We start from the raw sequence: 25,028 nt of genomic DNA, 5'->3' as shown, positions 1-25,028 counted from the left end.
TGAGGGGAAGGGAGGAATCTGTGTATCTGACGAGGTCCCAGTGGGGCTTGGCAGGGAACACAGTCTGGGGATAGACAGGAGTCTCAGCCACCTTGAAAGTCACCGGTTAAGATGGAACCCCATCCTAGCATGAATACATGTCCCAGGTTGCCTAGAACTGAGGGGTCCCCCAGGACTTATCCTGAAACTAGCTGGGTCAGACAGGAGGAACGGCCAGGGTGCTGTGGAAGCCACCTGGTTTACAGCCTTCTATTCCCAGTGCGTATTCAGGGAGAATGGCTAACAGACCTTCAGCTCACCGGCAGGCAGAAACTAATCTGATCTTGGAATCTGTATGGCCAGGCTGAGCGGCCCACAGGTTAATTGAGTTTTCCAGTTTTATGACTGCTTAGTGGACGGAGGCTGTGTAGTGGGGATGGAGCTCCTGCAGTCAGATCTGGGCTGGAGCTGGGTTCACCTACGCTTTAAAACTCTGAGGTGAAGGAGATTTTTATCTTCTTCTTCAGGAATGAATCAGTGGGCCAGCAAACACCAAGGACATTGTGCTAATTTAACTCAGCCTTGCTGGGGACACAGCAGGCGGGAGGCGGCTGGAGGGCAGCAGTGGGGTGGGGGAAGGTGAAGCTAGCTGCAGATGGGCAGAGCTCTCTGTGGAGAGGAGATGCCTGGTCTGCCCGACACACAGTGGGTCTGGGGTGGGCCGCTGATGCCTTTGGGAGGGGATGATGAATGGGACACAGTTGTCCTTCCACAGCACAGAAAGTCCTGTGATGTCCCCCAGTCCTGTTGGACCAGGACAGTTGGTTACCCCTGTGGAAGGACAAGGCCCAGGAATGATCAGTGGGACATTGTCTTGGGTCTAAGCATGTAGAGGTGATGGGAGTCTATATGGGGGGTGCAAAGATGTTTTGGGAGAAGATCAGCATTTAAATTATCTATCTATCTATCATCTATCCATCTGTCATCCAGAATTACACACACACACACACACACATACACACACACACACACAATCTGTGATGCTCAGAATAAAGAAAGCACACAGACATATCTGCCTGCTTCCGTGCCTCCCTGGGTGAGCCATTGTGGATGGGAACAGCTGGAGCTGGTCTGGCTCAGCTTTTCTCCCTGAGAACAGGGAATTGCTGGGAGGAACTGGTGCTGGGCTCTGCAAATTACAGAATCTTTCAACACTCTGTGGTTTCCCCCTAAGTTTCTTTTTGGTAAATTATCTGGCTACCTGTCTCTTTCACAGAGTGAGTGGGACAGCAGAGTCTGTAGCGGGGGTATGCCTTTTATTGTGTTTTATGATCTAGAGGACAGGTTTGGGCAGCCTTGGGAAGCTTGACAGCGAGTGCCCAGCAGACCTGCTCAATCCAGTCTCCCCTGGTTCCTAGTAAAAACATTTGCACACACCCAAGCAAGAACTATTCTGTTTTCCATGATGCAGAATAAGCAAGTGTCCTGTGACTTTTAAAAAGAAAACTTGGCTTTCCTCTCTGTCAGTTGATAAGCACCGTAAAAGCAAGATCGGGTTGTTGTGCTTACGACTAAATCCTAGAGCCTCGACCAGTGCCTGGCTCACAGGCGCTCGACAGTGAGAATGAGCTAGTAGCCACGCAACAAGTACCTTTCTGAGTGAGGACAGCGCACTGAAGGTCACAGGGAAGTGGTTCTCAGACTTGGCTGGCTGCAGAAGCATGGGAGAGAGCCTTAAACATCTCGCTATGCCCAACTCAGACCTGTTGTGTAGCACTGTTCCAGGGGAGAAGCAAACCGACACCCATTAACCCCAAACAGGGAACCAACAGCGCAGATGCTGCCAAAGCGCAGATGCCGCCAAAGTCTAACATGGCAAAGCCGATCAGTTCTATTGGAGTCACTTAAAGGAGTATAGGCGGGGGTGAACTTACAGGGGCAGAAATGACTCCAAGAGCAAAGCTCACCCCAGCAAAGCTGGGAACCTGGAGCTCACTGCATAGTCTAGTCAGCTCAGTAGGTTGGAGAGCATCCTTTGCGCAGAGTTCAGGAGGAAGCTCAGCTGGTCTCAGATTGTCTGTCTCTCCCTTGTCCTTATTGCTTGGACAAACCTGGGGAGGGAGGGCCCAGTGGATCCGGTGAGTTTCGGGGACTTCCTGGAGCTGTTGGGTTGTTTGCTTCCTTAGCTTGAGAGCCTCCCTGAAGGGTGGGATGTTTCTCCTCTCCATGGACCGTCTGCTGTTTAACCTCTCTGTAGACATCAGTAGCTCAACAAGCTTTCCTCCAAGATGGAGGGTTTTGATATCAGAAGAAACCGTACAGACTGCTCATACATATCAGAATCTTTAGACGGGACACCCAAGCATCAGGATTTACAATTCTCTAGGTTACACCAGCATGTAACCAAGTACACAGAGCCTCTGTGTGTGCTGCACATGTGTACACATTTTGTCGCCCTGAGTGAGGTTCCTGGTCCCACAGGTATAAGGTCGCTTGAGTTCTTAGTAATAAATAGGTTCAGCCCAGCTTCCTGCTGAACCTAAACCTGCATTTTACTAAAGTCCTGGCATGGAGACCACCCTGGGAGACTTTACAGGTTAGGATGGTACTGAGACCCCATGTGGGTGTGGCCTTGAGGGCAGAGTAGCAGAAAGCAAGGCTGCAAAGCACACTGGGAAGTTTGGACGACCCAGTGAGAAGGCCGTGGAGAGCCCTGGGAAAACCTTGAGTATACCATCACAGACACGTACGGGAAGAGCGGTTACTGGGGACGAGCCCCGGCGGTGGGACCCGGAGTCTCAGACTATGGCCTTCTCTTGCAGGTGCTGCTCCCGGCAGCCAGCTTGCTGCAGCTCATGGACGTTCGGCAGAACTGCTGTGACTTTCTGCAGTCCCAGCTGCACCCCACCAACTGCCTGGGCATCCGCGCGTTCGCAGACGTGCACACTTGCACCGACCTCCTGCAGCAGGCCAACGCCTACGCAGGTGAGGCCGGCGGCCCGCAGTTCCTCAGGGCTGGCCCGTTTCCTCAGGGCTGGTGGGTTTGGCCACCTGGCCTGTCGAGGACCCGCCGCGGTTTTGAGAAGCTGTTCCTACAGCAGAGCTGTGATGATTTGGTTAGGGAGACAAAGCACAATTAACAGTAGACAAGTTTCACTGGTTGCTGAGTGGAATGTGGCTGATTTGTCTGTGGGAAATAGCCAGCAGAGAAATGTCTGAGCAGTTTTGGGAGTGTGTGTCAGTGTGTGTGTGTGTGTGAGAGAGAGAGAGAAGGAGAGGGAGAGGGAGAGGGAGAGAGAGAGGGAGAGGGAGAGGGAGAGGGAGAGGGAGAGGGAGAGGGAGAGAGAGAGTGAGAATAGTATGTGAGTGTGGATGTGTGAATTTGTATGTGTGAATGTAGGTGTTTGATTGTGCATGATTTGTGTGTGCATGTGTAGCATAAACTGAGCTTAGGGTTGAAATAGATCTTTTTCATTTAAGACCAATTTCTTTTGGTTAAATTATTCTATGTAGATGATTGGAAGTTAAATACGTTCTGGGCTCCTGGTGATTAACAGGTATCCTCTGCACACACTATTTTGCTTTTTACACTCACTGATTTTTAATTGCACCCATGATTCAGCCCTGCAGAGGCAGGAGGATCACTACAAGTTCATGGTCAGTGTGGCCTACATGATAAAAACCCCATCTCAAAACCAAAACCAAAGCAAATAATCAACCAACTCCCAAACGAGAATGAGATTGCAGAGTCAAACACCATGTTGGTATCTCACATTCTTTAACTTCAGGTTGAGGGATCTAATGCCCTCTTCTGGTCTCCTTGTGTGCTTGCACCCACATGCACATACCCACACACAGACACACAGTTAGATATAAATAAAACATCTAAACAAAAAGCTATTTCATGTGTTGGCTTCCTCCATTTACCTCTGAAAATTGTGAACATTGTTAATTTTTTTAAATATTTATTTGTTATGTATACAATATTCTGTCTGTGTGTGTGCCTGCAGGCCAGAAGAGGGCACCAGACCTCATTACAGATGGTTGTGAGCCACCATGTGGTTGCTGGGAATTGAACTCAGGACCTTTGGAAGAGCAGGCAATGCTCTTAACCTCTGAGCCATCTCTCCAGCCCCCATGAACATTGTTAATTTAAGTTTGCTTTAGGTTCATGTTTTGACCTCTCCGGGAGAATGAGAGCAGGCATCCACAGGCTTTCTGTCCCTCACACACACCGTCTTACCCACGCTTCATCCTCAGTCCGTTTTCCTCCCAGTGGAGCCACTCAGTTATCACAGTGAGGTGCTTTAACCAGAATACATGTTCACAAACATCAGAAAGGCAGAAACTGTCTTATTCTTTAGTACGTGTGTATGCAACCAGACAAGGCAGGACAAGCTTAGTATGTGTATGTGCAACCAGACACAAGCAGGATGAGCTTAGTACATGTGTGTGCGACCAGACACAGCAGGACAAGCTTAGTACATGTGTGCACCCACACACAGCAAGACGAGTTTAGTATGTGTATGTGTGCAACCACACACGGCAGGACGAGCTTAGTATGTGTATGTGTGCAACTACACACAGCAAGACAAGCTTAGTATGTGTATGTGTGCAACCACACATAGCAGGATGAGCTTAGTATGTGTATGTGTGTGACCAGACACAGCAGGACGAGCTTAGTACATGTGTGCACCCACACACAGCAGGACGAGCTTACTACATGTGTGTGTACCCACACACAGCAGGACGAGCTTAGTATGTGTATGTGTGCAACCACACACAGCAGGACGAGCTTAGTATGTGTATGTGTGCAACCAGACACAGTAGAATGAGCTTAGTACATGTGTGTGTGCAACCACACACAGCAGGATGAGCTTACTACATGTGTGTGCAACCAGACACAGCAGGACAAGCCTCAGTCTGACATGTCTCCTGGGCAACACTGTCCCTTTGAGAGAGCTTGTCATCCTGGTATTTGAATGGAGTCTTGGGAGGCAGAAGAAATGAGAGTCACCAGGCAGGCAGCCCACTATGGTTAGCAGGATGCACACTCTCCCTCACTATTCTTTGCAGCAAATAGAAAGTTAACTAGGAAATGGTCTGGCCATTTTAATCACTAGGCCTGTGCACAGCATCCTCCTTGCCTGTCAGTGAAAAGCTTTGTCTTGTCCCACACCCAGCTGACCACGGCCAGGTCTGCTCTGCTCTTCTGCTTTCTGTCTGGCCAGGGCCTTGGAAACGAGTCGAGGACCTGCTGTCTGCCCTGTGCTGAGTTAGCCCTGAGTCCATGAGATGACAAGTGCCCTGTTTGCTTTTGTTCTCTAACCAAACCTCTGGCACAGAGGCACACATGACCAATGGTCACAGACTGTGGATCCTCAATGTACAGAGACACACATGACCAATGGTCACAGACTGTGGATCCTCTGTGCTCAGGCACACATGATCAGTGGTCACAGACTGTGGAGTCTCCGTGTTCAGGCACACATGATCAATGGTTAAGATGACCTTGAAGCCGACCTTTGTGAAGGACTTCTCTCATAGCCCCAGCTCTCACGCCTGTTGGCCCGTGTTGTCTGTGAGCCCCAACACCCCTGCTTGCCATCTGTCTGCCTATGCTCTCCTTTCTCTGCCTTTTCTCTCCTAGCAAGGGTCCCCGAGTGGAAGAGGCCACCTTCCCAAATGATGTTGTTGAGGTTTTGCATAGCAGGAGCTGGGCCAGGACAGACATGTGTGTGTGCCGTGGGATCCCACTATCCCACTCGTCAGTGTGGCGAGGGTATGACGCTGAGCTGCTTGGGCATCTCTTTCCCTCTTCCGTGTCTCTTTCGCCATCTTCTGCTAGCCCACCTAGCATGTGCATGAATACAAGCCCCGTGTTTTCTTCATCCCCCTTCCCCCTGTCTGATGGAAAGCTAGATCTGTGGGAGGATGGAGACGATGCATCGTGCTGGTGCTCCCTGGTCCTGATGCTGTCTGTCAAAGTGATTGACTGGTGCATGCGTCCGTAAGTAGCCTAGGGAACTTCCTTTGCTAGTATTTATTGGACTTTTGCTTTGGTCCTCTCCTACGCTAAGCGCTCCATGAGCATCCTGGGGGAAGGTCTACAACAGTTGAGGAAACCAAAGTCCAAAGAGGTGAGATGGTTTGAGGGCAGAGGCAGAATTCAAACCCAGAGCTGGTGTTTGTAACTCTTACTGTCCTCAGCCTCCGGTTTGCAGGTCAGGGTAGCTCTGCGAGCCACCAGGGAGGAATGCAGGTAGCTGGAGTGGGCCTATTCTGTCGAAACGGTGCTTGGTAGCCCGTGTCTCGGAGTCACCAAATTCCAGCATCAGACAGTGTAGACAGACAGGCAGACAGAAAGACAGCTGATGCTAGTACAGACTTACAGCCATCTTGGGCTTGGGGAAATGCAATACGAATGTCTTCTTCTCTTTCTGGCTGCTCCATATCCTCCCAGCCACACAGAGGTTGTCCCGTCACGGCACAAGCGACCATTCCTATGTTCCGTGGCTCAGTTAGCATGATGATAGACACGGGCTCTCCTTTCTGGGGTGCAGGCCTGTGACTATCTTCCAGATGGCTTCTGAGCAGCTGCAGCTTCGTACAACAGGGAGGTCACGTTTTCCAGGTGCAGATAATGCAGCCGTCAAAGCACAACAGAAAGACAGGGAAAGGGCAGGAAGGCCGCGAGCTTAGAGAGGGGTGAGAAGCATGGCCGTGTCTGTCCTCTTCGACTTGTGTGGGCCTGCTTCATCTCATTGATCTTTCGTCTCTGGCCTCGGGTGGGGCTTGGTACGCTCAGATATCCCTGCTTCTCCAGCCAGGCCTTTTGCTTCTCTTTGTTCCACTGTGAATTTGGATGTGTAGTGCCTCCTAGGGTCACATACTAGGAACCGTGTCAGGCCTGCGGTCATGTGCCTTCTAGAAGGGAATCTGCCTTGCATTACGAGATATTTCCAAGCCAACATTTCTAGGAAACCCTTTGGGTCAGATCCAGGAGTCAAACGCTCGGGGCTGAGCGATTCTGGCCTGTCTCCTCTGTGGAGGGGATGATGCACTGTACTGGTTTCAGGATCGTGGGGGATGAGGGGCAGGAGGAGATGTCCTGTAGATGACACACCCCTAAGACCATCCTCTGGGTCCCCCATGACAGACCCATCTGCTGCCCTGAGGGAGCCCCAGAGTCAGGTCCAGGCTGTAAACACTAGAACCCATGGCTTCTGACTGCTGGGTTTCAAACCATATGCACGCTGGGGAAGGGGACCAGTTCAAGGCTCCTGAGTTGTTTTTTTTTTTTTTTTTTAATTTGGAAACACGGGCAGGTGGGTCTGTGGTCCCTCTTCTCCCCTCCCCAGTCTTTAGCCAGCTGGGCTCTGCGTTCATTGGTCTGCCGCCCCCAGTTTGTCCCTAAACTTTTGCTTTTACATCAAATGCTGCTTTTTACCCCCAACACTTTGTTTCTATTTCAACTTTAATACAAAACTCGTTGCTGATCGTTCTGGGAAAAATAGCCTGGCTGAAAGACCATGAGAGCAAACGGTTCCACTCAGAGCGAGGCCCAGGCAGGGCCTTCGTGTGCTCCTCTTGGATCCAGCAGGATCTCTTTCATTGGACATATATGTTTCATGGGCTGGAGAGATGGCTCAGTGATTAAGAGCACTGGCTGTTCTTCCAGAGGACCCAGGTTCTGTTACTGGCACCCACATGGCGGCTCTCAGCCACCTCTACCTCCAGTTCCGGAGCTCTGATGCCACTTTCTCTTTGACTTTCAAGGGCATGAGACATTCACATGGTGCATTGACATACGTGCTGGCGAACACTCATGCACATAAAAAGTGTTCCCAAGGTTATAAACCTTCTTCGTAGCTTCTGGCAGCTTCCTGTATCCAGTCATATTTCCATACCATTGCACTAAACTTGGTAAGATATATACTATTATATGAAGCAAGTTATCTTCCTGTCTGCCCAGAAGTGAAGGTATGAAAGCTCGCCAGTCTCCTGCCTTCTCTGAAGAGGTCAGGGGAGAACATTGGGTATTGCTATAGGATGGAAGGATATGTGTTTTAACAGACACAGATGCATTCTGCACACATTGTACCTTAAAATTTTTAACATCTTATTTTTCATGTGTTTGGATGTATGTCTGTGTACCATGTGTGTCTGGTGCCAGTGGAGGCCACAAGAGGGCATTAGATCTCCTGGAACTGGAGTTACAGGCAGGTGTGGGCCACCGTGTGGGTACCGGGTACTGACCCAAGTCCTCTGGAAGAGCATCCGGTGCTCTTGACTCATGAATCACCACACCAGCCCCTACCCATTATACTTTTATTTGACCTAATAGAAAAACTGAGAATCACGTCTAGATTCTTAAGGCTGTTCATTTTAATGTGTGTATATGTGTGTGCTTATATGATGTGTATGTGTGTATGATGTGTGTATGTGTGTGTATGTATGTATGTATGTATGTATGTGTGTATGTGTATGTATGTATGTGTGTGTTATGGGTATGCCATACTTGACTAGTATTCTGTTGGTGGATATTAATGCTTCCAGTTTTACTTTTACAGAATATACTTTAGGGAGCATTAAATCTTTTTACAATTATTTTATTTTGGGTGGGGGTTCCTGGATTCATGGTCATGCAGAGATTAGAGGGCAAGTCATGGGAGTCAGTTTTCTTCTGTGACCCTGCGTGGTCTTGGGATTGAACTCAGGTTGCAGCCTTGTCTGCATTTCTTATGCCTAGTCTTTTAAAGTGTACGTGGAAGGATATAATCTCGGCAGCTTAATGGGATCAGAGAAAATGGACATTTAGACTGGTGTGGCTGGAGGTAGAGCACAGCGGTGCTGGCCTACTGTGTGTGGGCCTGTGTGTAGCGTGCTGGCCTACTGTGTGTGGGTCTGTGTATAGCATGCTGGCCTACTGTGTGTGGGCCTGTGTGTAGCGTGCTGGCCTACTGTGTGTGGGTCTGTGTATAGCATGCTGGCCTACTGTGTGTGGGCCTGTGTATAGCGATGCTGGCCTATTGTGTGTGGGCCATAGTATAGTGGTGCTGGCCTACTGTGTGTGGGCCTGTGTCTAGCATGCTGGTCTAGTCTGTGTGGGACCTGAGTATAGCCGTGCTGGCCTAGTATGCATGGGCCCTGATCATAGCGGTAAGTGCTGGCCTAGTGTGTGTGGGCCTGAGTATAGCAGTGCTGGCCTAGTGTGTGTGTGTGATTTCCAATTCTATGTACATGGACAGATAGATACTGTGAAGTTTTTCTCCTTTTAAAAGAAAAAGAAGGAAAAGAAAAAAGCCAGCTCTTGCTTTCTGATTAGTCTCCATCCTTCCAGGTGATAGGAGAACTGTGTGTGTGTGTGTGTGTGTGTGTGTGTGTGTGTATGCATGCACGTGCGCACACGTGTTGTGAGCATCGCCTCTATTCAGCAGTCTGTCTGGTTTCCTGTTTGGAACGTCCCCGGCTCTTGCAGCTGAGGCAGTCTTTCCTGCTTCCTCCGGGTCCGGTTTTACTCACAGGGTAATGTGCTGTGACTTTTGCTCCGATGCTGTCGCGTTTGCTCTGTGTGGGAGGAGAGCAGGCCTACACTTACAAGTTGACTGCTCAGATCTCTGCCCTCAGCTGACAGCGCCCCAGTCCTTGTGGCTCGCTGGAGGCTGGAAACGGTCGAGTTTTGCACACCCTGTTTCTTATCCCTCATAATTGTGGCTGACTGCTTAATCTTTAACCTCAGAGGTCAGGGCCGGGTTATGAGGACTTTGTTGTTTGGGAGTTAGAGGGCCATGTGCCTGGGCCATCAGCAGAGCTGTTTAGGGGATTTTAATGGGGCCTCATTAAGGCAATGGCAATTAAAATTCTTTCGGTATGTTGTTTACATCAACCTGCCAAAGCTGGGCTGAAACCCTCCAGCCACAAGATGGAAAAGCCATTTAATTTCATGTGCTCATGAAGAGAAATGTCCCCCTAGATTTGATTGATTAGGTCATTTGGTGGAATGAAGTAATTAAATCAAGGGCAGAAAAGTTTTGCAAAGCATTGAAAAAAGTGAATCCCTGGCCCAGTGAGACCCTTCTTGTGACTGGCTACACCCAACGTGGTGTGAAGAGAAGGTGATGGTGGTGGCGGGGGCTTTTACTGTTCTGAACATGTGCTGTGACCCAGACCCAGCACCCCAATAGCGTGGATGACTGGGCAGTTTTAAAGAACCCATGGCAATGTGTGTGTGTTTGTGTGTGTGAGTGTGTGTGTGTGTGTGTGTGTGTGTGTGTGTGTGCATGTGTGTGTACTTGTCTGTGTACACTTGAAAGAGTAAGAGGAACATATATGTATGACTTGGAGGGAACCTAGACCACATGGAGATTTCCTACCATCCGTGGGGAAGGCGGAAGAATATTTGGAGTCTGAGAGGTCGTAACTCTCTGCCTCTTCTGGGAAGAGGTCAGGGTGGGCTGCGTTGCTTCCCTGTGGAAGCCTCGGTTTTTCCTTGGAGCAGAGGTGCAACAGGGCTGAAAAGTCAAATCCTGACTCAGGAAAGCTGACCTCTGCTCTTCAAAAACAGGACCATAAGGAACTGAGCAGGGTGGGGGTGGGGGGGCAGGCAGGGTCGGGAGCACCTAGGCAGTTCTTTTAAAGTTTCCTTTCCCCGCCGAGTGCTTTGATTCTGCTCAAGCCCTTTGGTGTCAGCCAGGATTCCCAGAGACTGTGTCCAGCATCTCAGTTCATGAACTTTCCTCACGGGTCCTGGAGCTTGCGGGTTCATGTCACCTCTGTAAGTCAAAGAAGTCATAGAGGGGTCATGAGTTCCTTTATCCTGAGCTCATGGCTTAGTTGGTCCAGAGCAAAGGTTCGGTTAATTTTATCCCATTAAGAGAAAAGGCTGGGCTGGAGCTCACTGGGGAGGTGGCTCCAAGCCAGAGTCCTAAGCCATCCTAAAGGACACGATGGGATCATGATAGGAACTGCAGATACAGCAAGAGGGCTGGGTCCTGAGAGGTTAGCTCTGACGAGGCAGATTTGCAGTTGCCCTCGTGGGTTCCCCAGACCCTGCACTGTGGAAAGACCTCATACGATAAAGCAGTGCACATGGGGGCCAGAAGAGGGCATCAGATCCCAGGAACTGGAGTTATGAACGGTTGTGAGCTGCCATGTGGGGGCTGGGAACTCAACCAGGCCTTCTGGAAGAGCAGCCAGGGTTCTTCGCCTCCATGACATCTCTCCAGGCCAAGGCCCTCCCAGAGTGTGTTTTCCTGTAATCAGACAGTCTTGCTTTCACAGTCTGGATTTACATTTACTGTTGTGTGAACTTGAGTAGAAGACACAGGCTTTATTCTTCTGTTTCTTCTGTCTCTGATATGGAGAGATTGGTATTCACTTTGTTAGGGCTTTGGAGAAAATTAAATTACTATATCTATCTATCTATCTATCTATCTATCAATATTGCACATAATATGATATATATATGTTTCCCAGTGCAGTGTTAGCTAGAATTAGGAAACATCTCACTCAACTTTATCTGGCCAACCATGCCCCCAGAGAAAGCCCTGTCAACCCTGAGGTAAACGCCATGTGTTGCTTGGCATGAGGGAAGTCTGCAAGTTACATGGAGACTCTCTCTTGTCCACAAATTCTCATGCAAATGGACAGACACACACAAATGGTTTCATCGTTATAATGGTGGCTAGGACCCTTAATTTTGTTAATTCCTTCCTGTTACTCCTTCTAGGGAAATAGGAAAAAAATGACAAGGTTGTAATGTATTATTGGAGGGCACCCTCTCTGGGCTGGGCCATGGTCACAGGACACTATCTCTGTATGAGTACCTCTCCAAGACCTAGCTCTCTCTGGCATCTCCCTCGGATGACATGGGGCCCCCGTATGTGGCGTGGCATCTCTCTCGGACAACATGGTCTGCCACATGTAGTGTGTGTTACTGGATGATTGAAACAGAGCCTGGGGCCCCACTAGACTGTGCTCAGTGTTCTCTGTACAATTCTTTATTTTTTTCCCCATGATTCTGCTGTTTCTATACTTGAGGTGCTTCTCCGAGAGGGAACATTCAGCCTCAGTCCTCAGCCCAGAGTCCTCTGTAATCAGGACGTTAGAATCAACAGAGGGGAGCAGGAGAGATCAAGCAAACCTAACAGTCATGGCTCCCAGCTTGAGGCTGGGATTATTTGGGACCAGCAAGCCTGTTTGTAGGCATCACCTTGGGCTGCTTGATGTTTGAAGAAACTGCGTTTGGAACATCATATGCTGACCTAGTGCTAGATTCTCAGCAAATGCAAGTTTTAAATATTTGCTTCTTTTAAGGCTCACAACTCTTTTATGAGCCGTTTTATTAAGAGCTGAGAGAATAGTAGCCTCAGAAGACTGAATGCTCGCCTGACTATAGAGTTTGCTGAATTCAGTGGAATTAAGTTGGATGTCTGAGATCTTTCAGGACCACCACCCCACCGTCTCAGAGGGTGCCCCACAGCTGTGGACAGGCATCCCTGTCAGAGCCGGACTGTCCGCAGCCGGACTCTGTGATGAGGAACAGGCCGATAAACTTAGGGAATCCAGCGTAGACTAATATTCATTATTGTTTTTGAGCCTCAAGTAAGACCTAGTTCAAATGTTTTGGTTATATTTTATCAGTGATGAGCTCAAAGTCTGGAAAAAAGTGACCATGAGGCCTTCTCTTATCCGAGGCCCTTTGCTACATCCTCCATCAATACATCAAAGGGGCCGGTGTAGCTGTGCATGCCTGCCCTTGGGAACCTGAGACAGGAGGATTGAGAGAATGGCCAACCTGGGATACATAGCAGGAACCTGTGTCAAAATGACATCAGAAAACAACGAGCAGCAGCCACAATGAAATCTACAAATGAAGTAAATATACAAAGTACTAAAATAAAAAAAATATAAAATATACCCAATTCAAAACAAAGCAAAGGAAAATCAAGCAACTGCAGGAGGCAGAGTGGGTGCTTCTGGGGGCATGTGGAGGGGTTAACTTGGGTCCACATTTTCTGGGGATGCCCTTCTTCTAGGGGGCATGCGGAGGGGGTTAACTCGGGTCCACATCTTCTTTGGACGTCCCTCTTCCCAGGAAGCTCAGTTTGGTGCCACAAATTGTTCTTGATTATTTTAAAATCTTGTTTCTTTTTAAATATTAAAAAACAGATTGTGACTCTGTTTGCCTGCATGTCCATCTGTGCAGCAATGCAGGCAGTGCCCACAGCGGCCACAAGAGGGCATCAGGTCCCCTGGAACTGGAGGTACAGATGGTTGTGAGCTACCCTGTGGGTGCTGGGTCCTCTGCAGAAGTCAGCGCTCTAACCTCTGAACCGCCCTCATGTCTCTTAAGCCCGTTGTTTCTAAAGTGTGGCTAACAGAAAGGGGACTCCGGGCGGAAGACTGTGGTTAATGTCTCCTCAGACTGCATAGAGAAATAGGATACTCCCTATTCCCCCTTCTTTACTCCCCATCCGTCTCCCTTCTTCTATCTCTCCCCTCCCCTCCCCTCCCCTCCCCTCCCCTCCCCTCCCCTCCCCTCCCTCCCCTCCCCTCCCCTCCCCTCCCCTCCCCTCCCCTCCCTTCCCTTTCCCCTTTCAAGTGTACTTTATTTCTTCTTATTTTAAGGCCTCAAGGGGCGCAGCATCACGCAGGCCCTTAGAAGAAAGTTGCTTCCAATCTTGGCACGAGATGCGGTGCTGTTACCGCGGGCACGAATCACTTTCCTCTGGATCCCTCCAGTGTTCTTTGTTTGCTTCCAGGAATCATGTGTTGCTCTTGGGTCTGTAAACACAAGTGCATCTCTTGCTCCGTGAGAATTCAGTTTCATCTTGAGCATAAACACCTTCAGTTTCGGGAAGAGGTCTGTGCTGACCTGCCTCCTGAGACTCTGCGTAGAGCCAGTATAAAGGCCTTGCATTGGCATCATGTCCAGTCCTCTGGGGCTCAGGCGTGGCCACAGCAGTTGTAGCCATCATCCTGGAGGCTTTTCCTCATCCTTTGCATTTCTCTTGGGTCCCTGAATCCCAGCCTGGGATGAGAAGCCACTGTTCCTCACTCCCCTTGGTGCCCCTCCCCACCAGACACCACGTGGCGCATGGCCTTCTAAGGGGGTTTTCGGAGTGTAAAAAGCAGCCCACTGCAGCAGGGAGGGACCTAGGCTGACAACCCACAGCAGTCCTCGGGGCTGTTTTCTGCCTTCATTGATCTCGGGGACTTCTGGCTTGTCTCCCCAGCCATGAGGAACACGCAGTAGGACCCCTCTGCCCCCCAAGCCCAGGTACTTCTGGCCTCACGTTCCCTAGGGAATTCTTCTCAGCATACGTTTGCTTCTTTACCTCCTGTTCTCTTCATGCTTTTCGTTTTCCGTCCGTCATGTTTTGGCAACCGAGCTAAACGTGGACAGCCAGAGGCCAGCTGTGTGGGCTTGTAAGGCTTCCCTGGAACCCAAGAGCCAAAGGCTCAGAGGAACGAGATCAGCAGCCAAGAGTCTGATGTCCAGGTTTGTCCTGGGGAACGTCGCTGAGTGCCAGGGTAGACAGTCACACCCACAGTGATGTCATCAGGCTGACCAGCGCTACCTTCTACCCAGGAGGAAAAAGAGAAAAAAAGTTCATAAGTCCCTACCTAAGAATAAAATATTAACCTTTGGGTAACCCAGACGAAGGGAGGAGTTCGCTAGGAGCTTGCTAGGCCTGACATTTTCTCAATCTAAAATTAGAAATAAGTTTTGTAAGATATGATTTGAGCAGGGGCTTGGTAGCTCAGTGGTTAAGAGCACTTACTGTTCTGGCGGAGGACCTGCGGTGGGCTGTTAGCACCCACATGGCGACTCACAACTGATTTATAGTAATTCTAGTCCCAGGGATCCGATGCCCTCTTTTGACCTTTATGGGCTCCTGCATACATATGGTACACACACACACACACACACACACACACACACACACACACACACACGCACACACGCACACATACACAAGCACACATACACATACGCACACACACACACATTAAATATACTAATGATTCAAATAAGTTCCTTTTCAACTCTTTAAAAGGCAACAAACGTGAGAGGGATTTACTATGCTCTAATTTTCTTTTGCATTACAAAGCTTTACCGGTCTTTTAGTAGCCTTCTAGGGCTGGAGGATGCTAAATCTCATTTGAGAGATCTGCCAGACTGGGCAGGGCAACTCTAGTGGGAAACTGGGGGTGCATCCTGTTAGAGTTATCCAAGAGACTGTCAGTCTGGGGGAGCGGGGTGAGGGGGTGGTGAGGGAGCAGGAGTGGAAGGAGACCTAGGGCTAATGGGAGGGTCTCGTGAGCCTCGGAGCTGCCTAAACTGGAAAATGTCGTCTGGGTAAGCTGACGTGGGAAACGCTGGCACAACACTTCCACATTGACGCTCATCGTGAAACCCCCAGAAACGATGCCGTTGGCCCAAGAATACAACTCATAAACGGCGAAGCCAGGCCTGCACCTAGGTCCTTCTTTCCGAAGTGGGTAGCAAGCCTTTCAGTGAACACAGCGCTCTGGATGACAGCCCAGAACTGTCTCTTGTGCTTTTCTTCTGTGGACACCAAGCCTGTGGAATTTGTCTTGCTTTAGCTGTTCCCAGATTGTCCTTCTCTTGACAGCTGCCCAGGCTGGCTGCAGTGGACAGTTCCCCATGTTCGTGCAGCCAACTTGTTGTTACCTGGATGAACACTAAGCCAAACAGCCCTGTCAAAGACTCACTAGATAGAACAGGCTAGGTTTGGGGTTGGAAAGAGCCATGCTGCCTCCTGACTTCCTAATGCTGATGTCCTGTGAGAACTCCCGAGACTCTGAGCCACTTTTTTGTGGCTGAGCTGCAGGGAGCACTGTGCTTGTGAGCGGACAGCAAATGAGCTCCGTTATGTAAGCAGGTCCCAGTGAGGCTTTGTTGTGAGGCTGTCAGTCTCCAGAGCGTGGACGGAACACAAACTCAGATGGCTCTGCCCCACTTTCGCCTGTTGTCCAGGATAACACAGGACGATCCATGCCTTCACTTCTGAGTTAAAAGTCCAGTTCCCCCCCACAGCCGGGATGCTGTCTTTTTCTCTGTCTCTCCCCATCCTCTAGCTTTCCCCTCAGCCTCTACTCCTGCTGGTTGCTGTGGCGTCGCTCACGGACCTTGTACGTGGCCTAATGTTGTTGTCCTAACTTCTTGTCTTGGAGCAGTGGCTGCTGTGGCGACGCTCATGGATCCTGGACGTGGTCTAATGTTGTCCTAACTTCTTGTCTTGGAGCAGAGCAGCACTTCCCGGAGGTGATGCTGGGGGAGGAGTTTCTGAGCTTGAGTCTGGACCAGGTGTGCAGCTTGATATCCAGTGACAAGCTGACTGTCTCTTCAGAAGAGAAGGTACTGTGCCCTTCTGGGAAAACATGAATCTTACTTAAAAAAAAAAAATCCTTTTGAACCTGAACAAAAGGAACGCCTGCTACACTCTGACCCCTTTAAAGAAGTGACAAGGTGCCAAGACAATGACTGAGCCCTCAGGTGGCCACGCCCAGCACCAACTCCTTCTGTCTTTTAGTTCTTTCTGCCTGCGCTGTAGCCCTGGGTACAGGCACTGCTGCTGTTCCGTGTTCTAGAAGAGAAGCACAGGTCAGATTCTTTCTGCATCAGGAAGAATTTCTTTGCTCCCGGAGTTTGCGTCTAGGGCGGTAAAGATCACGTGAACCCCAGGTGTTAGCCAGCAGGGGCCACACACACCGCGTCTCTAGTTTATTAACAAATCAGTGTGTGATCTTGGGAGAGCTGCTTTGGCTGTCTGCATCAGCCCCAGTCCCTGGGGACGATGGCATCAGCACATTCCTCCGGGAGGTTGTGGGGATGAGTGGAGCGATGGGAGGGAGTTAGCCAAGGCTTTCTTCACCCTCCCCGTCTGTGGGGTTGGTTGGTCCTTCTGTGTCCCAGGACACTCACCGTGTGCCTCCTCCTCTCCGTTGTGCTTAGCGCTGAGAGAGGCTTACCCACAATGCAGCGCCGAGTTCTCGATGCTGGGGAAGCGCATCTCAGGTATTTTCTTCATCCCCAGAGAGTCTTAAATTGTTTCCTTCCCAAATCCTCTCAGTCCACTCAGTGTTCAAGTGTCAAGCCCTTTCCTGAGAAGGACACTTTCAAGGAGAGACACTTACTTACAGAGGAGTTTATGCTGCAGTGGTTTGTCTGATGGTGCGTGCGTGTCTGGAGGAAAGTTTGGTTGAGGAGAACAGCTGTGCTTAGAACCGTGGCTCCCTGGCTCCTCCGGACATCAGCAAAGTAGACGCTGCCCTTGGCTTGGGGCCTCTGATGCCATTAGCACCGCAGAAACACCCCCTTCAGGCAGAGCACTGCCTCCAGCCAGGCTGCAGGCTCCTCCCTGCTGTAGCCCCAGAAGCTGGGTGGACACTTGTGCTTCTTGCTAAGCCTGTTTACCATCCTGGCTAGATTTTTGCTGCCAGATTGACACCGCTGAAAGATGAACTGTGCTGGCTGGTTTATGCCAACTTGTCACAAGCTAGAGTCATCTGAGAGGAGGGAACCCCAATAGGGAAAACGCCTCCATAAGATCTGGCTGTAGGCAGGTCTGTAGGGCATTTTCTTAATTAGTGATTGACATGGGAGGGCCCTGCCCATTGTGGATGAGGCTACCCCAGGTGTGGTGGTCCTGGGTTCTATAAGAAAGCAGGTTGAGCAAGTCATGGTGAGCAAGCCAGTAAGCAGTACTCCTCCATGGCTTCTGCATCAGCTCCTGCCTCCAGGTTCCTGCTCTGCTTGAGTTCCTGTCTTGGCGTCCTTCAGTGGACGATGATACAGCGTGTGTAAGCCTTTATTTATTTAAAACAGTTCTTCCCCAACTTGCTTCTGGGGCATGGCTTTCTAGGATCTATGCATGCTTGCTCTGCTCAGAAAGCACAGTGAGTCTGTTTGTGGAGACAGGGTGAAAGGCCTGGGCCAGATGCTTCACAGCACCCTGGAAACCACCAGGGCTCGGGATTCAGTCTCTGCTTGCTGTCTGTGCAACCCTGGGTACTCTCCTTAAATATAAAATAATGCCGAGAGCACCTCCCTCTGGGAGTTGGCAGGAGGACTGGAAGGGACAGATAAAAACCCAGCGCCATTCTCCAGGTGCTCAGTTAGTGATGTTTGTCGGCACAGCACTGACCACAAAGGAAGAAGACAGTTTTCTTCCACCAAACATGAGCGGCCATGGCCCAGGAACGCATGCCCCAAAATACTGTGTTCTAACAGAGGAATTTATTGAAGTCTTTAAAATATATATAGTAACAAAACAAAGAAAGCCATAAATCACCACACTTCTCAAATGCATTGGTGGGGACATCAGGTTGGCAGGTTGGAGCAAGGCGGGAGGACTTCTACCGTAGGCCTCAGAGGCTAGCGGATAATATCCTTAGTCTTTGGGCTGGTAGACACTCGGGGTCTGTCTATATATTCCAGAAGAATTTACTCAAGAGTCACAAGGGTGTTAGGTGACACACAGAACTGTGCACAGAGTGGCTGGTTTTGTTTAGTTGCCTTCCTGTGTGTGCACCGTGTGCAGGCAATGGCCGCGGAGGCCAGCGAGGGCAATGGTGTCACTGGAAGTGCAGTTATAGACAGTTGCGAGTTACCACGTGGGCGCTGGGAATTGAACCACGGTGCTTTTAACTGCTGTGTCATCTCTCCAGCTCCAGTCGGCAACTGAAGAGGCTGAGACAGCCCAAGTTAGTTTGGCTCTGCATCGGTGACGTTTCAGCCTTTCCCTAATCGCCGAAGACGTCGTCCATCGGCCTGGAGGATACGCAGTGTCAGTGCAGGGGCCGCTTCCTTTTCAGGCACTCCAGCTCAGGCCGCGCGGTTCTGTATTTTGAGGCCCCATTGTTAACGATGATGCAACCAATATGAAAAAGTCGTGGTAATGTTAAAATATGCTCTTGTGGGATGAGGTGGCTGAGTGGCAGGTGATGCCCTGCTAAGGTGTGCTCCTAAGTCAGCTGCGTCTTTCCCGTGGCAGGGAGACGTGAATTAATAGTGGCTCTCATTGCTTCATGTACTTAGGGAGGAGTTGCTCTTTTTTAAAGTCGAGTTCAGCGTGTGTATATGTGTGGTTGCATTGATGAAATTCTGCTCACGAAACCATCCCTGGAAATTGTAAGGGCTTTCAGATTTAGGGACGCTTGTCCTAAAGTGAATTGTGACGGTTGATTTGTCTTATGTGCGTAGATTAAAGCGTGCCTAGGGTGTTAATGCCTTGGGCATGTCTGTGAGGGCTTCCCCGGGAGGAATAGCTGAGAGGAGGATCCACCCTGAATATGGCTGGCATCATCCTGGGGGCTGGGTCCCAGACTGAATACAAAGGAGGGTGGAAAAGGCTATGCCAGCCTTCCTCACTCTCTGCTCCCTGTTCCGTGGAGCTGTGAACCAGCGGCCTTCCCCGCATGACAGGAGACTGTAGCCAAATGAACCTCTTTCCTCTTTAAATAGACTCTGGTCTGATATTTTGTTCTCTAATGAAGGAAGCAGTTAATACAGAAACTGGCACTAAGGAACCTTGTCATTCTTGCAATAAATCTGACCCCCCGGGGTTGCCGGGGCTTTGGAACTACTCAGCCTGGGAGATGTGAAAGAGATTACAGCTTCAGGCTAGCATAACCCTAGAACACTGTGAGCTAAGCCCAGCGTGCCCTGAGGGCCGTGCCGCCTTTCTCTTGGGGATCTAGGAAATCAGGCTGATGCTGAAAATGTAGACAATAAAAATGGTGCTCTTGACATTTTAGGGGGCAAAAGGGCTGCATGAGGAATCAGGTTGTAAGACATTCATGTTCCATTCTGGCAAAGAATCTGGCTGATTTTTGCTTGTGTAGGAGTGAGACTAAGTTTACAGGAAACGGACTAAGTTGTTGGGAGGAGGCAGTTCCGGGACAGCAAAACATTCAGGATGTGGCTGTGGCATGGCTGCTGCTCGCTGCTTTTAGTTAGGTTTAGTGTGTGTGTGTGTGTGTGTGTGTGTGTGTGAGAGAGAGAGAGAGAGAGAGAGAGAGAGAGAGAGAGAGAGAGAGCAGAAATATGTGGAAAATGTGTAGCTCGGCGGGAAAGGAATATGAGCGCAGCTGAACACGTAGGCAGGGGTGGGCATAGCAGCTCTAACTGTAGAAAAGATTAGTGTCATTTAGGACACGCCTCCCGTACTTTGCAATTGGGGCAGTAGGAAATTGACTTAAGAGCAATACTCCACCCATTGGAAGCTTCAGGGTATAACAGTAAAAATGCGTTTGAAAGCAAAATATGTCAGAAAGAGAATGCCTGAACCAAGACAACCCAATCAAGTAGGGCGACCTGAAGAGGCATTTCCCAGGTTCTGCAACAGAGGTGCAGTGGGCTGTGTCTGTGGCTCCAAGGGGCCAGGTGGCACCATGGGCCAGCAGCAGACCTTGACATCACTTGCATGGGGCCGGTCTTGGCAATATCCAAGACATCAAAGTGAGGAAAGTTCCGGAAAGCTACCAAGGCCAGGCCACCAATAGCAGGATCAGATTCCCAGCACGGGGAACACCTGGGAAGGCTTCAAATGGAAGCTGAGAAGGTTGCAATGGGGATCCCCAACTGTAGATGCCAGAAGCAGGACGCTGGCTGAGGGAAGCTGCAGATACTGAGTGGAGCTGACCCTGGAGAGAGGCCACAGCTGTAGCAGCAACAGTGTTGCAGGGCATGGGCTGCTCATGTCAGCCGTGATGCCAGAGGCCCCAAGCGGCTGTCTTTTCCCTGTTGGGTTTTACGTTACTTTGGTCCCAGCTTCTTTCCTAGCCTCCTGTTCCTCTCTTTTGGGCTGGGATTGTTTACTCTGTGACTTTATATATGGGATGATAGGAGACTTTTGGAACCATGGGTAGAAAGCTGATATGTTTGGGTGTTGAGTTGGCAAGGGGTGGGCTGGTGACGGTAATGGTGGCACACATCTTTAATCCTAGCACTGGGGAGGCAGAGGCAGGCAGATCTCTGTGAGTTCGAGGTCAGCCTGGTCTACAGAGCTAGTTCCAGGACTGGTTCCTTAGCTACTGAGAAACCCTATCTTGAAAAACCAAAGGAGAAGGAGGAGGAGAAGGAGAAGGAGGAGGAGAAGAGGAGAGGAGGAGAGAAGGAAAGAGGAGTGAGAGCAGGAGGAGGAGGAGGAGGAAGAGGAGGAGGAGGAGGAAGAGGAGGAGGAGGAGGAGGAGGAAGAGGAGGAGGAGGAGGAGGAACACCTAGTCCCAGGGCATTAGTGAGGCAGATATGCGGATGTATCTGGGAGGGTCCCCCCCCCCCGAGGATTAGTTGAGCGGGAAGACACACCCTGACTATGGGTGACATCTTCCTGTGGGCTGGGATCCCAGACTGACCACAAAGGGGAGGAGGGAATGCCAGCCGAGTGCCAGTCTTCATTTCCCTCTGCTTCCTGGTCCACAAAGATGTCCACGAGGAGCTCCACGCTCCTGCCACGGCGGCTTCACACTGTTCCTACTGCTGTGCCTTCCCCTCCATGACAGACCTACTCTCAGACCGCAAGCCAGCTAGGTTATTCCTCCACTAAGTCATTTCTTCTCAGGAATCGGGCCACAGTGACATGAAAAGTTACTAATACAAATATTATCGATCCTTTAATTGCTCTAATGTGTTGGAGAGTGAGGCTTATCAAAAAGGAGGGTGTGGGGGCTCTGTAGTTGAGAGCACTGGCTGTTTCTTCTGAGGACCCAGGTTTGGTTCCCATTACCCACATGGTGGCTTACAACCATCCGTAATGCCAGTTCCAAGAAGTCTGTTGTCCTCTTCTGGCCTTTACAGGCTCCAGGGACACACGTGGCAGGCAGATACACATGCAGGTAAAGCTCCCCTGCCCATATATTTTTTTAAATAGTAGGGTTTTAAAATATAGTAGCTACATTTTCTTATTAACTAGCCCTCCACCTCCACACCCCTTTTCTGGCAAGGTCTCTCACTGTGTGGCCCCGACTGGCCTGGAGTAAACCAGGCTGGTCTCAAACTCAGAGATCCATACACATGTCTGCGTGCCACGTGCATACAGTGCCTATGGAAGCCAGAAGAAAGCTTAGGTCCCCTGGAATTGGGGTTACAGATGGTCGTGAGCTGCCATGTGGATGCTGAGAAACCAGCCCAGGTCTTACGCAAGAGCGAATGTGCTTCTTAAACCATTGAGCCACCTCTCCAGCCCCTAAAATTCATATTTTTATTTTTTCTTAGTACATCAAATATTGCTGGGAGCTAAATAGTTCAAAAACATCTGACAAGTGTTTGCCATCCTTTGTGCTTTGGAAATTGTGCCCCAGATTTCATGGCTCCTACTTCCTGTAATTACACTGGATGTGATGTGAAGCCTGACATACACAATAGCTTTTCCTTTCAATTTTGTTTCATAGTTGGGTTTTTTTAAAAATGTATTTGAAGTAATGTTAGGGATATTCAGTTGAAATTTAACTGGGTTCATAATTACATAATCTGGGCTTGTCTAAATCCGCATTTAAACAGTTAAGGTAGCTAGCTATACTTTACACTTACTTTTCTGCCTATAGTTCACAGGGTTCTTGTGAATGTATTATAAAGTGCAGCCAGGTTTCAGACATTAAAGTTGGAAAAACTTCACTTGCCCTTCCTGAAGCTGAGGAGATGGGTGCTTTACTGTTAATGACCAATATATGCAGCACGGGCCAGGTTGAGACAGCTTGCTTCTTCAGAGCTGATAAATTGCTAACACAAGCAACTTCTGTCCTGCTAGAATGTGTCCACCACGTGGTCAGAGGTGTGGGCTGTTTTCTAGATTGATGCCAGGCTCTTGGGAGACAAAGAATTTGCTGAATAAGAGACTGGAAGAGACCCTGTACAAGTGGGTAGCGGTGGCGCAGGATTTACCCTGCAGCGGTATTCTTGGAAGGAGTGAACCATGCATGGAATTGCCAAGAACACAGAAAATACCGTTTTACTGGAAGATCCCATCAGTGCCGCAGTTAGGAATCCTGCTGTGACTCCCAGTGTGGCCACTGGTAGCGTTGGTGGTGCTGGCCCAGGGCCCGTTCAGGGATGCTCTCCCAATACCCACACTGGTTCCACTTATGGGTGTGGCCTTGAGACAAGGGCACCATAGTGATCTCAGGGCTGTGCACAGTTCTTGACGCCATGAGGATGCTCAAATGATGTTCCCCGTAGGAGTGAGGGAGGCAGGCTGAGGCTGGACCTGCCCTAGGCCAGATGACTGGACTCATTTTAATACTCCTTCAGAGAAAAGAGCAGGCGTGTGAAAGTGGGGGGTAGGGTGGAGGAGAGGAGCCGGATGGAGGTGGGGGGAGTAGGGGGAGGTGGGGGCAGGGGTACTAGTGGGCAGGCAGGTATTAATCTCTCCTCTCTCTCTCTCTCTTCTTTATTTGGTTTTTGTTTTAAAAATTCCTGCTGCTTGAGGCTAGAGAAATGGCTTAGTGGGTAAAATGCTCATGTCCAGGCATGTGTTCGGATATCAAAACACCTGTGTCGGAGCTGGGCCGGGCATCAGTGCATGTTTATAACCCTGGTGCTGAGGAGAGGGGAGACTGAAGGATCCAGGGGACTCACTAGCTGAGCGTTCTAGCTGAAGCTGGCAGTTCCTGGTTCAATACAATATTGATCCTGTCTCCAAAAGTAAGGTAGGGAGCAATAGGAGATATCCCCAATTGAGAAAATGCCCCACTAGATTGGCCTGTGGGCAAGGCTGTAGCATATTATCTTGACTGATGATGGATGTGGGAGGGCCCAGCTCACTGTGGGTGATGCCGTCCCTCGGCAGGTGGTCATGGGTTCTATAAGAAAGCATACTAAGCAAGTTATGCGGAGCAAGCCAGTAAGCAGTGACCCTACGGGGTCCTACCTGGAGTTCCTGCCCTGGCTTCCCTGGATGCTAGACCTACCAGCTATAAATTGCAGTTAACCCTTCCCTTCCCGAAGCTCTTGGTGGTGTATGAGCTCAACAGTGGAAACCCGAAGACGGAGGCTTTTCGTAGGCGCCCTGAACGGACACTGAGGGGGGAGTGGCTTTCATTTCAGTCATGGATCAGAAAGAAATTGATTAGGTTTCTTAAAACTTATGTTTTCATGTACTCCAGGTTATATTTTCTCTGTATTATACATTTAAAGTGTCTAATTGTGATACTTTGTTTCCTGGGAGAAACTGGAGCTGTCTCCCAGGGGCATCAATGCTAGATGCTCTACCATCTGAATTCTTAGGACCTGGGCTCAGGCATGGGACTCGGGATGCAGGGGCTGGAAGGCTGGGCTTGATCTCCATGAAAGCCTTATTTCATGGTGAGTGAGCCAGTGAACTTCCCTGCCTAGGGTGAGCTGTTGGGATCCCTGCTGTACTCTGAGGTCTGTGTCCTTTGGGTGTATGCCCAAGAGTGATATCAGTGGGTCTTGAGGTAGATTGATTCCCAGTTTTCTGAGAAAATTGATTTTTATTTTCAGAGTGGCTGTACAAGCTTGCACTCCCACCAGCAGAGGAGAGGAGCATCCCCCCTTGCTTCACATTCTTGCCAGCATGAGCTATCAGTAATGCTTTTGATCTTAGCCTTTCTGACAGATGTAAAGTGACATCTCAGAGTCGTTTTGATTTGTAGGAAATTAATCTTGAACTACTAATGGGGCAGAGTGACTTTAAGGGCTGTCTAACGCCTTCATATGAGAAAAAACGTGAAGAAAAGCAAGGCGAACAATTGAGAGAGCCGCAGGACCTGGAAGATTGCCAACACCCACAGTTATCCACACTGGCTTTGCCACTGAGTTAAGGAGGGGGTTGGATGTTTGCAAAGACGTAAAAACTACATTCCCCAAACCATTCCCTTGCACTCTCTGTCTCGTGGTATATTGTCAGCAAGCTCTGTAAGGTACCTGGCAATCCTGCTATATTCTATGTAATGCTTTAGGTCAGCCCTGAAATCATATACACGCAAGCAACACTAAAGGGACACATTAGATTGTGGTATGTGTGTGTGTGTATGTGCATGCACTTAAAAGGGGTCAT

General features: G+C 49.7%; 1 protein-coding gene across 1 annotated transcript in view; it reads left to right on the top strand.

Annotated features, from left to right (window-relative positions):
- Klhl3 (kelch like family member 3) overlaps positions 1-25,028 on the top strand; it is a 115,396-nt gene that overhangs the window by 49,408 nt on the left and 40,960 nt on the right. Inside the window, 2 exon segments of the mRNA XM_038334485.1 lie at positions 2,802-2,964; positions 16,260-16,369. Of these exon segments, the coding sequence (XP_038190413.1) occupies positions 2,802-2,964; positions 16,260-16,369 (273 nt within the window).

Source organism: Arvicola amphibius, chromosome 6, assembly GCF_903992535.2.
Source record: "Arvicola amphibius chromosome 6, mArvAmp1.2, whole genome shotgun sequence".
Taxonomy (NCBI): domain Eukaryota; kingdom Metazoa; phylum Chordata; class Mammalia; order Rodentia; family Cricetidae; genus Arvicola; species Arvicola amphibius.
Note: the sequence above shows the minus strand (reverse complement) of the source record. Positions and strands in the feature narration are given on the sequence as shown.